The sequence below is a fragment of the Cherax quadricarinatus genome, chromosome 22 (genome assembly GCF_038502225.1).
Source record: "Cherax quadricarinatus isolate ZL_2023a chromosome 22, ASM3850222v1, whole genome shotgun sequence".
Lineage (NCBI taxonomy): Eukaryota > Metazoa > Arthropoda > Malacostraca > Decapoda > Parastacidae > Cherax > Cherax quadricarinatus.
The window spans coordinates 1,246,252-1,262,500 of record NC_091313.1 but is presented as its reverse complement, the minus strand read 5'-3'; the positions used below and the strand labels follow the sequence as shown (position 1 = coordinate 1,262,500).

Below are 16,249 nucleotides of genomic sequence, written 5' to 3'. Positions count from 1 at the left end.
AATAGGAAATAAACGTTGAGAGGCTCCATGTGCTCACATATATATCTTCAGATATGTGTGTGAGCACATGAAAGCACTCAGGTTTTAGTTGCTATTTTCACTGTGGCATTTTTTCATATTTATAATCACGCGTCTTATTGTGAGTTCCTCCCTATATCTTTCATACTTTCCGTTCTGTATTGCAAGCTCGAATATGGTAACTACTCGTGAAACAATTAGCACTTTAAGTGTTCCTAATGTTAAAGAAATTTCCTTGTAATGAGGCTACATACCGGGACTATCTGAGTGGAAGAACTCTCTGCTTTTCCATCTGCTCCCGGAAATCGAATTCAGTACAAAAGATAGCAAAAATGAGATACTTAATATGCTAGCCAGCAAGTATACTGCTTTTGATGAAATATACTTCATCTTTTACAGTGTTCCAAAACCGTTGCTTAAATATGTTGGATCCTCTGTAGTTTGAAGGCTGTCGGTAGTTTAAAGTCTGTAGTTTGCAGGACCCCCCTCCTCATTACTTTGCAGACTGTCGGTAATTTAGAGGGCCGTCGGTAGTTCGAAGGATCTTCGGTAGTTAACGGGACCTTCGGTAGTTTATAGGACCTTCGGTAATTCACAGGACCCTCGGTAGTTTACAGGACCTTCGGCAGTTTACTTAGCCTTTGGCAGTTTACAGGACCCTAGGTAATTTATAGGACCCTCGGTAGCTTACTCGACACTCGGTAGTTTACAATACCTTCGGTAGTTTACAGGAGCTTCGGTAGTTTATAGGACCTTAGGCAATTCACAGGATCCTCAGTAGTTAACAAGACCCCCGGTAGTTTACAGGACTCTTGGTAGTTTACAGGACTCTTGGTAGTTTTCAGGACTCTTTGTAGTTCACAGGACTCTTGGTAGTTTACAGGACTCTTGGTAGTTTACAGGGCCCTCAGTAGTTTGCAGGATGGTCAGCAGTACATGCAGGATGGTCAGCAGTACATGCAGGATGGTCAGCAGTACATGCAGGATGGTCAGCAGTACATGCAGGATGGTCAGCAGTACATGCAGGATGGTCAGCAGTACATGCAGGATGGTCAGCAGTACATGCAGGATGGTCAGCAGTTCATGCAGGATGGTCAGTAGTGTTTGCAAAATCTGAAAAAAGTTAATATGTTTTCTATTAATAATTTAATAATTTAAGATGCTCAAACATCCTAGAAAAGAAATAGACTTTTTATAAATCTCCAAATATACTTTTCCAAGTAGACAGTACCCATTGTTATTTAATATCTTTGTAGAATTCTTAGTGTTAACCAGACGATATTAAGCTTCTGTGGAGATATACTGCTAATTTCAAGGATGTGTATATATATATATATATATATATATATATATATATATATATATATATATATATATATATATATATATATATATATATATATATATATGTCTCCTTGAGTGAGGTTTGCAGTCTTTGTCTGCCTAGCCTATACTCTCTCTGCGGTCTTCTTTGCCCTTCCCCAGTCTTCATGACTTTGCATTTGGCGGGGTTGAATTCGAGAAGCCAGTTGCTGGATCAGGTGTCCAGCCTGTCCAGGTCTCTTTGCAGTCCTGCCTGATCCTCATCTGATTTAATTTTCCTCATTAACTTCAGAGAGCATGTTAAAATAGTCCCACTGAGTGTGTTTAAAGACAAACGGCACGGTGAGAGGAAGACGGCAGCATGTTGCCATAGTCTCACTGAGTTTGTTTCAACACAAACGGCACGTCGACAAGGAGACGGCAGGGACACTTCAGAGTCTATCCCTTCCATCATGTCATTCACATATACCAAAAATAGCACTGGTCCCAGGACTGACCCTTTTGGTCACAGGCGCTCACTGTGATATCCCATCACGTACCATGGTTCGTTGTTGCCTCCCTGTCAGTCATTCTCTGATCCATTCCAGTGCCCTTCCTGTTATACGTGCCTGATCCTCTAGCTTCTGCACTAATCTCTTGTGAGGAATTGTGTTGAAGGCCTTCCTGCAGTCCAGGAAAATGCAGTCAATCCATCCCTCTCTCTCGTGTCTTACTTCTGTTACTTTGTCATAATACTCCAGAAGGTTTGTGACACAGGATTTGCCTTCCATGGATCCGTGCTAGTTGCCGTTTATTATCTTGTTCTGTTCCAGGTGCTCCACCACTTTCCTCCTGATAATTTTCTCCATGTCTTTGCATACTATACACGTCAGTGACACTGGTCTGTAGTTTAGTGCCTCGTTTCTGTCTCGTTTCTTAAAAATGGGGACTACATTTGCCATGTTCCATACCTCAGGTAGTTGCCCAGCTTCAAGGGATGTGTTGAAGATTGTGATTAGTGGGACACACAGCATCTCTGCTCCTTCTCTGAAGACCCACGGGGAGATGTTGTCCGGTCTAATCGCCTTTGAGGTGTCAAGGTCATTTAGCAGCTTCTGCACCTCCTCCTCAGTTGTGTGTATATCATCCAACACTTGTTGGTACACTCCCCGTTGGTGTTTCCCTCTGTGCTGTCTTCCCAGAACCCTTCCTGTCTCTTCTATGAATACTTCCTTGAATCTCGTGTTGAGCTCCTCACATACCTCTTGATCATTACTTGTGAGTTCCCCACCTTCTTTCCTCAGCCTGATCACCTGGTCTTTGACTGTTGTCTTCCTCCTAATGTGGCTATACAGCAGTTTCGGGTCATACTTGACTTTCAATGCTATGTTGTTTTCGTACTGTCGTTGGGTCTCCCTCCTAATCTGTGCATACTCGTTGCTGGCTCTTCGATTAATCTCCCTATTTTCATGTTTCTTTGCTTCTGTACTTTTTCCGTTCTCTGGCGCACTTAGGTTTTGCCTCCCTACACCTTCGGGTAAACCTGGGGCTTGATCTGGTCTTCCCATTATTTCTCTTGCCCTTGGGAACAAACCTTTCCTCTGCCTCCTTGAATTTTGTTGTTACGTGTTCCCTCATTTCATTTACTGACTTTCTTGCCAATTCTCTGTCCCACTGAACCTCCTGCAGGAAGTTCCTCATACCTGTGTTGTCCCCCCTTTCGTAGTTTGCCTTTTCCCATTCAACTCCTGTTACCCTTTCCACTTGTAACTCTATTATGTATTCAAAACACAGAACCATGTGATCACTAGCTCCATGGAGCCTCTCATATGTGATGTCCTCAGTGTCTGAATTGCTCAGGGTGAACACAAGGTCCAGTCTTGTTGGTTCATCCTCCCCTCTCTCTCTGGTAGTGTCCTTTACATGTTGATGTATGAGGTTTTCCAGTACCACATCCATCATCTTTAATCTCCATGTTTCAGGACGCTCTTGTGGCTCCAGGTTTTCCCAGTCGATCTCCCTGTGGTTGAAATCGCCCATAACCAGTAACTTTGCTCTGCTCGAGTGAGCTCTTCTTGCCACCTCGGCCAGTGTGTCCACCATTGCTTTGTTGCTCTCTTCATATTCCTCTCTTGGCCTCCTGCAGTTCTGTGGTGGATTATACATCACTGCAATGACTACCTTATGTTCCCCAGCCTGAAGTGTACCTACTACGTAATCCCCTCCTCCATTCTCGTCCATGCCTTCCATTTCCTCAAATCTCCATCGGATTTTCACGAGCAGTGCAACCCCTCCTCCCCCTCTGCTCTTTCTATCTTTCCTCAGGATCTGATATCCTGGTGGGAAGATTGCATCTGTTATTGTCTCAGTGAGTCTCGTTTCTGTGACTGTTATGATGTCTGGGGACTTCTCATTGATTCTTTCATGCCACTCCTCATATTTATTCATTATTCCATCCGCATTCATGTACCAAGCCTTCAACTTCTTTTCTGACACTGTGATCCAGGGAGAAGATTGGGGATGGGGGAGCGGGAGCCCTGGTGGGGGCCTATGGGGGGGTTGTGGTGGGGATGGGGTGGGGGAGCAGAGTTCTCGTAGGGGGATTGCTGTAGGGGTGGGGCTTGTGGTGTAGGGGGTGGGGACAGAGGGATCAGTGTGTGAGTGTCGGTTGAGATTGTTCAGTTGCCTAAGGGCTGTCGTGGTTGGATTCTGAAAGCCTAGATAGGTAATCTTGGCTTGACCAAAACTACATTTAGCTAAGTTAACAGTGAAGTTGTAGTGCGCCAGTCTCTCAAACAATGCTCTGAGACGCGTCAAGTGCTGTTCCCACTCGTCACTGTACACCACTAAGTCGTCAAGGTAGGCTTCTACTCCCTCTAAGTTGTGGGTCAACTCGTTCATTATACGTTGGAATGAAGAAGCCGCGTTACATAGGCCGAAGGGGGTGACGAGGTAGTTAAACAATCCATCTTGAACAATAAAAGCAGATATTTCTTGAGCACATTCAGTAAGCGGGACTTGATAATAGCCTCGTAAGAGATCTAAACGACTGACAAACTGGGCTCCTGACACACGGTCAATAAGGTCGTCAATGCGAGGTAGAGGATAACCATCAGGCAAGGTGACAGAGTTCACTTTCCTGTAATCAGTGCACATCCTGAAACTACCGTCAGGTTTAGGCACTAAAATACGTGGAGATGCCCATGGATTTTTACTGCGTTCAATAAGTCCGTGACATAACAGAAAATCAACCTCTTCTCTCAATGCTTTATGCTTTGTTGGACTCATCCTATATGGTGATTGCTTAATGGGTGATGCTCCCTGTACATCAACGTCATGTACTCCTTGAGTACAACGTTTAGGAACATCACTGAACAATTCAGGGAAATGCAAAATCATGTTTTTAATATCACCAGCTTTATCAATCCCAAGGTTACTAAGAAAATCGTCTAGAGACTGTAGAGTCACTGAATTTTCTAAATGCACCTCTATACCTCTAGAGATGTCAGGTAGACTGACGTTTTCTTCCTCTGTCCTAGGAAGAATAGATGTAGTAGGTAGAGGACTAGCGTAGTATGTCTTAAGCTGGTTAACATGGTACACATGATTAGATTTCTTTTTCCCAGGCGTACGTACCAAATAATTTACGTCGCTAAGCTTTTTCACTACTTCCAGGGGACCATCATACCTGGCTTGTAAAGCATGACCTGGTACTAATTTCCGAGCCATCACCTTATCTCCTGCTTTAAAAGAACGAGAGACAGCACGCTTGTCATAATGTTTCTTCATTCTAGCTTGGGCTGAAACTAGGTTTTTCGAAGCTAGCTCTCTAGCGGCTGTCAAATGTTGCTGCATTAATGAAGGCGAAGTATTCAATGATGGATTTGATTTTCCTCTCCACACGTCTTTCAACACTGCGAGAGGACCACGCACTTGGTGTCCGAATATTAATTCAAACGGACTAAACCCGAGACTTTCTTGCTCACTTTCTCTCATAGCGAACAGAAGAAAAGGTATACCGTCATCCCAGTCTCTAGAAAAATGTTCACAATAAGCTCTCATCATGGACTTCAGTGTCTGATGAAATCTCTCTAGAGCACCTTGTGACTGTGGATGATAACTGGTTGAAAGTACAGACTTTATTCCTAGGTGGGATAATGCTTCTCGAAAGATCTTAGAAATGAAGTTAGATCCCTGATCTGATTGTATCTCTCGTGGCAATCCAACCTGGGAAAAAAATTTCATCAGCGCTCTCACAATAGCACGAGCATTAATTTTTCTCATAGGAATAGCTTCGGGATAGCGTGTTGCAGCGTCCATAATAGTAAATAAGTATTGGTTTCCTAGTTTGGTTCTAGGCAAAGGACCAACACAATCAATAATAAGACGTGAGAATGGTTCACCATCCACGGTGATAGGAATGAGAGGTGCAGGTGGAGGCGTGTGTGCTGGCTTGCCTGTCACTTGACACACGTGGCAACGTCGCACATGATCAGCTAGTGTTTCCTTCATCTTTGGCCAAATAAAATGTTTTGCCAGTTTACCGAGTGTCTTCCTGACACCCAAATGTCCTCCAATGGGACTATTGTGAGCAAAATCAATGCCTTTTTCACGAAATGTAACTGGTAACACTACAAGATGCTTGACTGTGGTGGAAACACTATCAGCTGACAACTTACATGTATTTTTCTCCATCAGTACACCGTTACTATAACAGTAACAATTATCGAGATCCTTTGCTTCACTCTCAGTAGCTCAGTAGCTCTCAGTCTTTCCAGTGACTGATCAACAAACTGATACTTGATTAAATCATCATGAGTTAGAAATTTAACGTCAGTTGTGTCCTGACTAGGTTGAAGACACGTGGGAGTCAGTGTTAATGATCCTGGACGCAGAGCGTCACTAAACAACATATTCAAGCCCAAATCATTGTCATCCACTAACTCAACAGGAGACAAGGATGGTTGTATCTTTGACATAGCTCTAATAATTGTGCTGAGTGGAAATAAAATAGGTTTCTCTCTACAAGTTTCAATGGCATAATTGTCATCAGTGTTATTATCAATCACAAGTGGTTCTTTACATATACCAGCATGAAGGATATAGTTCCCTATCAACAAGTCCACTGACCTGATGGGAAATACACCACTGGATATACCCACTGTAACAGCCCCACCATAGGCTTCTAACAATACATCTATCTTGGTATAGGTATCGTCAGTTATGGTCAGTACATCTTTTCTCAATAAGGTGAGATAACTGCCAGTGTCTCTGAAAGTAATTATTTCAGTTAGATGTGATTCGTCAAATCCTACTTTACCTCTCGAAAAGTAAGGACTCATCGCTGAACGAATCTTCTTCAGATACACTTTCTGACGCTAGTCATCTGTTCTGAGTAATATTATTTAAAACAGTAGGATCAGAGGTATTACTAGGATTTTAGTGCCTTTGTTGCTTGGAAGAAGATACGACTTGAGTGGGGGCGCCAGCCGCACGACTGCTTTTCGTATCTTTTTCTAACTTATAGCAATACTCTCTAGAATGTCCTTTTCTGTTACAATAGGTACATTTAACTTCTTCTCGATATCAGATTTCTGTCTAGCCACAGAGACAGATTCAGGATTGTGAGTTTTCCTGGTAAAGGTACGAGAAGTTACAGTAGCAGGTACATCAGGCCGGCAATGAGCAGCTGTTTTAGGTTGCCAACTTCTAGGACAACTTTTAGTTACCTTGTTTCTGTGTGTTTTAGTACGTACAAGTTTTTTAGAAATCTCGTAATTGTCTGCTAATGCTGCAGTTTCCAGAATATCCGAGGTAGTATGATCGATCAGATATTCTTGTATGCCAGCAGACATACAGTTGTTAAACTCTTCATGTAGTAACAACTGAACAAGGCTGTCGTAGTTGTTACACTTGGCAGACCTACACCACCTCTCAAATGCAACTTTTTTCTCACGAGCAAACTCTACACAAGTTTGATCTTGTTGTCGTTGTAACGTACGAAATGCACGTTGATAACTTACAGGCAACAAGTTATACATCTCTAGAATAGTTCGTTTGACAGCGTCATAACTAATGTACTTGGCAAATGGTAAAACAGCAGTACAAGTCTGAGCTCTTCCTGTCAAAGCTGTGTGCAACAAGGTAGCCCAGTGCTTACGTGGCCAGTTCATAGCGCGTGCCTGGTTCTCAAACACGTCAAAATAGGTGTCTAAGTTACTCTCAAAAAACTTAGGAACCATGGATGCAGCTTTCTGCACATTAAATGTGTCCTGTGATCTATCAGTCTGTTGTCTTCCAAGACGAACATTTTCACTCTGGAAATCTTCTTCGTTCAATTTCCTCTGTGCCTCTATTTGTGCAGTCTGCAACATAATGAGGCGTTCAAACCTCTCAAACTGTTCCTGAGAGATAGGACCAGTGGGTAATGGAGGAGTAAGGAATCTAACGTGGTCTGGACGGTCCTTAGGTCGGACACTTCGTCCAGCCGTCTCTAGAGAGTCTAGATCTGGTCTAGGATAAGTAGATACAGGTGTAGCATACACTGTACTAGTATGTGGCTGAGTCATCCAACCAGCTATACTCTGTACTATTGTGTCAGTGAGGCGGGAAGGCGTGAGCGGAGGTTCACTAGGCTCAGACACTTCTGCCTTAGTTGCTCTTTCTTTTACATCATCAAATAGAGTCATACTTCCTAATTGTGACACTAGGCTTTCTGAATCTGAATCATAATCAGACATCTCTGTATGAGCAGGAAACAATATATCTTTAATTAATGCTCTGACAGTTTCTGCGGTGTAATTCCTGTTATACGTCACACCGAGATATTTGGCTACTCGCCAACACGTCTGAAGTTTTAATGTACTCAACTCAGACAAAGTCAGAGTATCAATTAACTGTTTCACTTTGGCATACATCACGAAAATAAGTGTACTACGAGAGAGTGATTATGGGAAACTATAATCCTGATAGGAATTTTAGTGTTGGTTGTCTTAGAGCTAGAGCTCATAAACAGTATTTCCATCTCCTTGGATCAAGAGACTCAGTCAAGTACATACATCCACCTGGTATGTTGTACAAGACTAAACTCAAAGTCTTCAGAGTAGGAAAGTACTCAAAGTGTTTGATCATAGAGTTACTAGTATGTCAAACTGGACAATTTCTCCAACACCTTGGATCAAGAGCATCCCGGACAGGCCCCCATTTGTTACAAAAAATGTGATTCTAAAAGCTTAGAGATCTCCAGTGAATACTAGAAAGGACTGCCCTTCTAGCATCCAGCCTGTTACTGGGTTTTCGTAACTATTAGTCAGTATCCTTGTCCAATTATCCATTAGAATTCAGTATGATTCAATAGTGCTTCAGGATTACAACTGGTAGGCTACTAACTAGAGAAATTAAAATTTAATAAATTTATTAAGTCTAGAGGTATATTATCAAATTAAATTAATCAAATTCAAACAAATTAATAATAATAATAATCACTTCCCTCGAGTACAATATTATTGTGCTGAAAGCACATATCACATTTATAATTCTTAAGTACCATCTGGTACATTAACATTTAATAAGATATTACAAATATGTACAAGTAATTTTGTGTGTATGTGTGTAAGTGCTCTTAGTAGTTCGCTTTGTCTCAAGACTCGACAAGACTTAAACAAGTGACTGACAAAGTCCTCAAATAAACTAACTTCTTGACCAACTGGCAATCAGAACAGTCTGCTTGGTGGTTAACGCTCTCGCTTCACACGGTGAGGGCCTGGGTTCGATTCCCAGCCAGAGTAGAAACATTGGACGTGTTTCTTTCCACCTGTTGTCTATGTTCCCCATCAGTAAAATGGGTACCTGGGTGTTAGTCGACTGGTGTGGGTCGCATCCTGGGACATTGACCTAAGGAGGCCTGGTCACAGACCGGGCCGCGGGGGCGTTGACCCCCGGAACTCTCTCCAGATAAACTCCAGATAAACTCCAGATAACAAGCAACTGTGACACAGAATCAGGAACAAGGAGATAATATAACGACACTAAGTAGGGACCATCAGCAGATCCTCCACAAGTCACCAAACTCCCATACTACTGAATCTAAGTTCAGCATAAGAAAATCCCTGACTGTGATAATATACAGATACCAGTACAAGTTAGGTCAGAAGCTACAGCTCAGGACCTGAGTTGCTCAGAGTGTCTATGCGACACACAACCTCAGTACAACGTCGAAAATCACCAAGTCTATACAATGTTCTGTGAACAGAGTTCTACAAAACTAACAAGAATAATGAGACAGACAATATGTCCAACCACCAAGAGAGTCTAGACCAGACTGAATACTTCAGGCGAGGTGAGGACACCTCCCCTCGATCACGTGATAGCTCCGTGGACAGCTGCAGCTCGGAAACAGAAGCCGGCAGTCTAACGAGCCACAAGCGATAATTACAGTAGTTAGACAATCAAGACTTGAACTGAGCACATAATATGTAACATCCTACCTAACAACATAACTACGTCAAATAATATTATAAAGCAATATATTCGCGATTTAGCTATTATCGCAAATATAAGCAGTATAAAATTATATGAAAAGATAATAATTATATATATACATAATAATCATTGCAACCCATTCAGGGGTTGCAACACAGTGTCTTCCATTGCAGACACTGCAAGGCTCCAGGCGGACATCACCCAAATCTTTCAATGGGCTGCAGAAAACAATATGAAGTTCAACGATGAGAAATTTTAATTACTCCGATATGGTAAACATGAGGAAATTAAAACATCATCAGAGTACAAAACAAATTCCAGCCACAAAATAGAGCGAAAAACCAACATCAAAGACCTGGGAGTGATCATGTCGGAGGATCTCACCTTCAAGGACCATAACATTGTATCAATCGCATCTGCTATAAAAATGACAGGATGGATAATGAGAACCTTCAAAACTAGGGATGCCAAGCTCGTTATGACACTCTTCAGGTAGCTTGTTTTATCTAGGCTGGAATATTGCTGCACACTAAGAGCACCTTTCAAGGCAGGTGAAATTGCTGACCTAGAAAATGTACAGAGAACCTTCACGGCACGCATAACGGAGATGAAACACTTCAACTACTGGGAGCACTTGAAGTTCCTGAACCTGTACTCCCTGAAATGCAGGCGGGAGAGATACATGATTATATACACCTGGAAAATCCTAGAGGGACTAGTACCAAACTTGCACAAGAAAATCACTCACTACGAAAGCAAAAGACTTGGCAGACGATGCAACATCCCGCCAATGAAAAGCAGGAGTGTCACTAGCACGTTAAGAGACACTACAATAAGTGTCAGGGGCCCGAGACTGTTCAACTGCCTCCCAGCATACATAAGGGGGATTACCAATAGACCCCTGGCTGTCTTCAAGCAGGCACTGGACAAGCACCTAAAGTTGGTACCTGACCAGCCGGGCTGTGGCTCGTACGTTGGATTGCGTGCAGCCAGCAGCAACAGCCTGGTTGATCAGGCTCTGATCCACCATGAGGCCTGGTCACATACCGGGCCGGGGGGGCGTTGACCCCATGAACTCTCTCCAGGTAAACTCCAAATAAACACTATTGTGCAATTCCTTGTACCATCTTTTACTAGCTAGTATTAACTATCTCAAATAATTTTTCTTTTTGTGCTATTAATTGCTCAAATTTTATGCTATAAGGAAAATTTTTACTTTGAGATTAATTTTATATCATAGTGACTATTTATCCTTTAAAGGTTGTTTACCACTACTTAATTTAGTCCCTTTATGTATTTCTCTTGAAACAGTTCTTTATATACCAATACCTTGTATGGCCTTTTATTCAGTAATTGATATAGTACTCGTAGTTTTAATAACAATTAAGGGGCTACTTTCAGGTGCTATAATATTTTTCCCTCTTGTTCTTATAGTCACATTTGTTAAAATAATCAAGGTGCTATTGACTATCTCAGGTGCTACAGTATTTTACTTTCATTCATTTATTATTATTATATTCACTAGCTCCTTTATTTTAGCTTTAAATATCTACCATAGTGCTGTCCTGGGAGACAGTAATGGTGAAGCTGGAGGTGCTGTCCTGGGAGACAGTAATGGTGAAGCTGGAGGTGCTGTCCTGGGAGACAGTAATGGTGAAGCTGGAGATGCTGTCCTGGGAGACAGTAATGGGGAAGCTGGAGATGCTGTCCTGGGAGACAGTAATGGTGAAGCTGGAGATTTTGTCCAGGTAGTCGGGAATTATACGCAGGAAGGAATACATATGAATGACCTCATAGGGGACAGGAGCCATAGTAGGGAAACAAGTGTAGTCAAAGATAAGATAAAACCAATATTGCAAACTAGAAATACCGCAGGAAATAGCAAACAAGAGGACTCCACTAGCAATAGTGAGGATATATTACCAAAAACAAATGGTGGGAGCTCCATTGTTGGTGCTAGGGAGGATAGAAGTAAGACAGGGAAACATGCACCAACAGGGAATACAGTCACAGAAACCCAAGGCAAACGGAAACCAAGCCTGTGCACATACTATGCACTCGGTATCTGCTGGCATGGGAAATCTGGAAAAACAGATGGGACGTGCAACTATGACCACCCTAGGAAATGCCATGCCCATATGACAACAGGAAAATGCAAACTCCCTTCCTGTAAGCTTTTTCACCCTGAACTGTGTACCTCTTCAGTACAGGAAAGACTGTGCTATAACTTAAATTGCCAGGCATACCATCTAAAGGGGACAAAAAGATACAAAACATCCAGGCCATGGGAAAACCTGGGTAGCCACAGCCACTCAAGAGGGAGAGGTTTTTTAGTGCCAGGAAGGAAAAAAAACTGGCAGGAAATGGCAGAAATCGTACACCAAATCCAGTCATTCCTGGAGTGGAACCACAGTCGATGGCCTCCACTCCAAACCAACAGATACAGATACTAATGCCGGAAAAAAAATCCCCCCCCAGTACCAACAATACCACCAGTCCGATAACATTCTTCTTTGCAAATATACAGGGTCTAAAGCCAGCAACAAACAACAAAATACCTTTCATCCGTGGACTGCTTGCAGAGGCAAAGGCAATGTTCGCGGCTTTCACTGAGACCCACATAAAGGATCACTTGGACAACGAAATATGGATCCCAGGTTACAACCTATACAGATGTGACAGAGTGAACAGGCAAAAGGGGGGGGTTGGCCTGTACATTGCAGAGTCACTTGTTTGCACAGAACTGCTAAATGCCTCAAATGATGTAGTGGAAGTTTTAGCAGTAAAGGTCGAGAACCAAAACCTAGTCATTGTGATAGTCTACAAGCCTCCGGATGCAACATCCCAGCAATTCCAGGAACAGCTGTTAAAAATTGACCACTGTCTGGAAAATCTCCCAGCTCCTGCACCCAATATCTTGCTCCTGGGGGATTTCAACTTAAGGCACCTAAAATGGAGGAATATAGCAAATAATATTGTTGCAGTAATAACACCAGGAGGCAGCTCTGATGAAAACTCACACTCACGCGAGCTTTTAAATCTCTGCACAAAATTCAATTTAAACCAGCAAATAATAGAGCCTACTAGACTGGAGAATACACTAGACCTCATCTTCACTAACAATGATGATCTGATAAGAAATATCACCATATCAAAAACAATATACTCAGATCACAACATAATTGAGGTTCAGTCATGTATGCGCGGAGCCCCAGACCGACATAAGGAGATTAGTCACGAGGGAGCATTCACCAAATTCAACTTCAATAACAAAAACATAAAGTGGGACCAAGTAAACCAAGTCCTAACCGATATAAGCTGGGAAGATATACTAAGCAACACAGACCCCAACTTATGCCTAGAACAGATTAACTCGGTAGCACTCGATGTATGCACAAGGCTTATTCCTCTAAGAAAAAGGAGGAGTAGATGTAAAACAGAAAGAGACAGGCGCTCCCTTTACAGGCGACGGAAAAGAATAACAGAGCGGCTAAAAGAGGTCAATATATCTGAAATGCGTAGGGAGACACTGGTCAGAGAAATAGCAAGCATCGAACTTAAGCTAAAAGAATCCTTTAGGAGTCAGGAATCGCGGGAAGAACTAAAAGCCATAAATGAAATCGAAAGAAACCCAAAGTATTTCTTCTCCTATGCCAAATCAAAATCGAGAACAACGTCCAGTATTGGGCCCCTACTTAAACAAGATGGGTCCTACACAGATGACAACAAGGAAATGAGTGAGCTACTCAAGTCCCAATATGACTCAGTTTTTAGCAAGCCGCTAACCAGACTGAGAGTCGAAGATCAAAATGAATTTTTTATGAGAGAGCCACAAAATTTGATTAACACAAGCCTATCCGATGTTATCCTGACGCCAAATGACTTCGAACAGGCGATAAATGACATGCCCATGCACTCTGCCCCAGGGCCAGACTCATGGAACTCTGTGTTCATCAAGAACTGCAAGAAGCCCCTATCACGAGCCTTTTCCATCCTATGGAGAGGGAGCATGGACACGGGGGTCGTCCCACAGTTACTAAAAACAACAGACATAGCCCCACTCCACAAAGGGGGCAGTAAAGCAACAGCAAAGAACTACAGACCAATAGCACTAACATCCCATATCATAAAAATCTTTGAAAGGGTCCTAAGAAGCAAGATCACCACGCATCTAGAAACCCATCAGTTACACAACCCAGGGCAACATGGGTTTAGAACAGGTCGCTCCTGTCTGTCTCAACTATTGGACCACTACGACAAGGTCCTAAATGCACTAGAAGACAAAAAGAATGCAGATGTAATATATACAGACTTTGCAAAAGCCTTCGACAAGTGTGACCATGGCGTAATAGCGCACAAAATGCGTGCTAAAGGAATAACAGGAAAAGTCGGTCGATGGATCTATAATTTCCTCACTAACAGAACACAGAGAGTAGTCGTCAACAGAGTAAAGTCCGAGGCAGCTACGGTGAAAAGCTCTGTTCCACAAGGCACAGTACTCGCTCCCATCTTGTTCCTCATCCTTATATCCGACATAGACAAGGATGTCAGCCACAGCACCGTGTCTTCCTTTGCAGATGACACCCGAATCTGCATGACAGTGTCTTCCATTGCAGACACTGCAAAGCTCCAGGCAGACATCAACCAAATCTTTCAGTGGGCTGCAGAAAACAATATGAAGTTCAACGATGAGAAATTTCAATTACTCAGATATGGTAAACATGAGGAAATTAAATCTTCATCAGAGTACAAAACAAATTCTGGCCACAAAATAGAGCGAAACACCAACGTCAAAGACCTGGGAGTGATCATGTCGGAGGATCTCACCTTCAAGGACCATAACATTGTATCAATCGCATCTGCTAGAAAAATGACAGGATGGATAATGAGAACCTTCAAAACTAGGGAGGCCAAGCCCATGATGACACTCTTCAGGTCACTTGTTCTATCTAGGCTGGAATATTGCTGCACACTAACAGCACCTTTCAAGGCAGGTGAAATTGCCGACCTAGAAAATGTACAGAGAACTTTCACGGCGCGGATAACGGAGATAAAACACCTCAATTATTGGGAGCGCTTGAGGTTCCTAAACCTGTATTCCCTGGAACGCAGGAGGGAGAGATACATGATTATATACACCTGGAAAATCCTAGAGGGACTAGTACCGAACTTGCACACGAAAATCACCCACTACGAAAGCAAAAGACTTGGCAGACGATGCACCATCCCCCCAATGAAAAGCAGGGGTGTCACTAGCACGTTAAGAGACCATACAATAAGTGTCAGGGGCCCGAGACTGTTCAACTGCCTCCCAGCACACATAAGGGGGATTACCAACAGACCCCTGGCAGTCTTCAAGCTGGCACTGGACAAGCACCTAAAGTCAGTTCCGGATCAGCCGGGCTGTGGCTCGTATGTTGGTTTGCGTGCAGCCAGCAGCAACAGCCTGGTTGATCAGGCTCTGATCCACCAGGAGGCCTGGTCTCAGACCGGGCCGCGGGGGCGTTGACCCCCGGAACTCTCTCCAGGTAAACTCCAGGTAATAGTTCATATACTCACATCTGTTAAAATAATTAAGGTGCTATTTTAGATGCTTAAGTTGAATTATCTTTTCTATAATAATCCCTAGTTCTTTTTTATTTTTTTAAGTTTTACAATATTTACAATATTTATTTTCTAAGTCTAGTTATAGATTCACTATAAATCTTATAATATCTTTCTCAAAAAATCTAGTTTGTAGAGTCACTCTCATTCTTATGACTACAGGCATAGATCCTGATGTAAACTTTTTACTAAATGATTTACACGAATCGAACAGCAACTGTAATTACTATACAACAGACCAAGCAAAGACATTACTCAGTGCAAACAATAACATAACTGTCTTTGACTACAATGTCAAATCCTTGAGCAAACATTATGACGACCTCACAGCATTACTCAATTCCCTTCATTCCAATATATCACCTACAGAAACCTGGCTTAAGCCTGATATTACAGATGTCTATGCCATTCCTGGTTACATGGCCATACACAACTGTAAGACAGACCAGTAAGGTGAAGGAACAGCTATATACTACTCAAATCAACTTGAGTGTATCAAAAAATCTTGCACAAGGGATGAACATGGTGAATATATCATAGCCAAATTTAAATCAAAAGACCTGCAAAAACCCCTCACAGTTATAAACATCTTCAGAGTATCACTGTCAAACGTTAACCACTTTAGTGAAAAACTAGGAAACATGATTACTGATGCATACATGAATCAAGACCACCTACTACTAACAGGAGATTTCAACATAAACCTACTACGTGACCAGGACCCACAAGTAACCGAATTCACAAACACTATGAGCAACTGCCTGTTCCTACCAACAATAAACCTACAAGAATCTCCGAGACTAGTATCTCCTTAATAGACCACATCTGGACTAACACCATATCC

General features: G+C 42.4%; 1 protein-coding gene across 1 annotated transcript in view; it reads right to left on the bottom strand.

Moving 5' to 3' along the window:
• The window catches only part of LOC128689771 (3-galactosyl-N-acetylglucosaminide 4-alpha-L-fucosyltransferase FUT3-like), a 100,749-nt gene that overhangs the window by 36,085 nt on the left and 48,415 nt on the right, over positions 1-16,249 (bottom strand). Inside the window, exon 2 of the mRNA XM_053778231.2 lies at positions 273-1,131. Within this exon, the coding sequence (XP_053634206.1) occupies positions 273-408 (136 nt within the window). The 5' untranslated portion in view covers positions 409-1,131. The remainder of the gene's footprint in view (positions 1-272; positions 1,132-16,249) is intronic.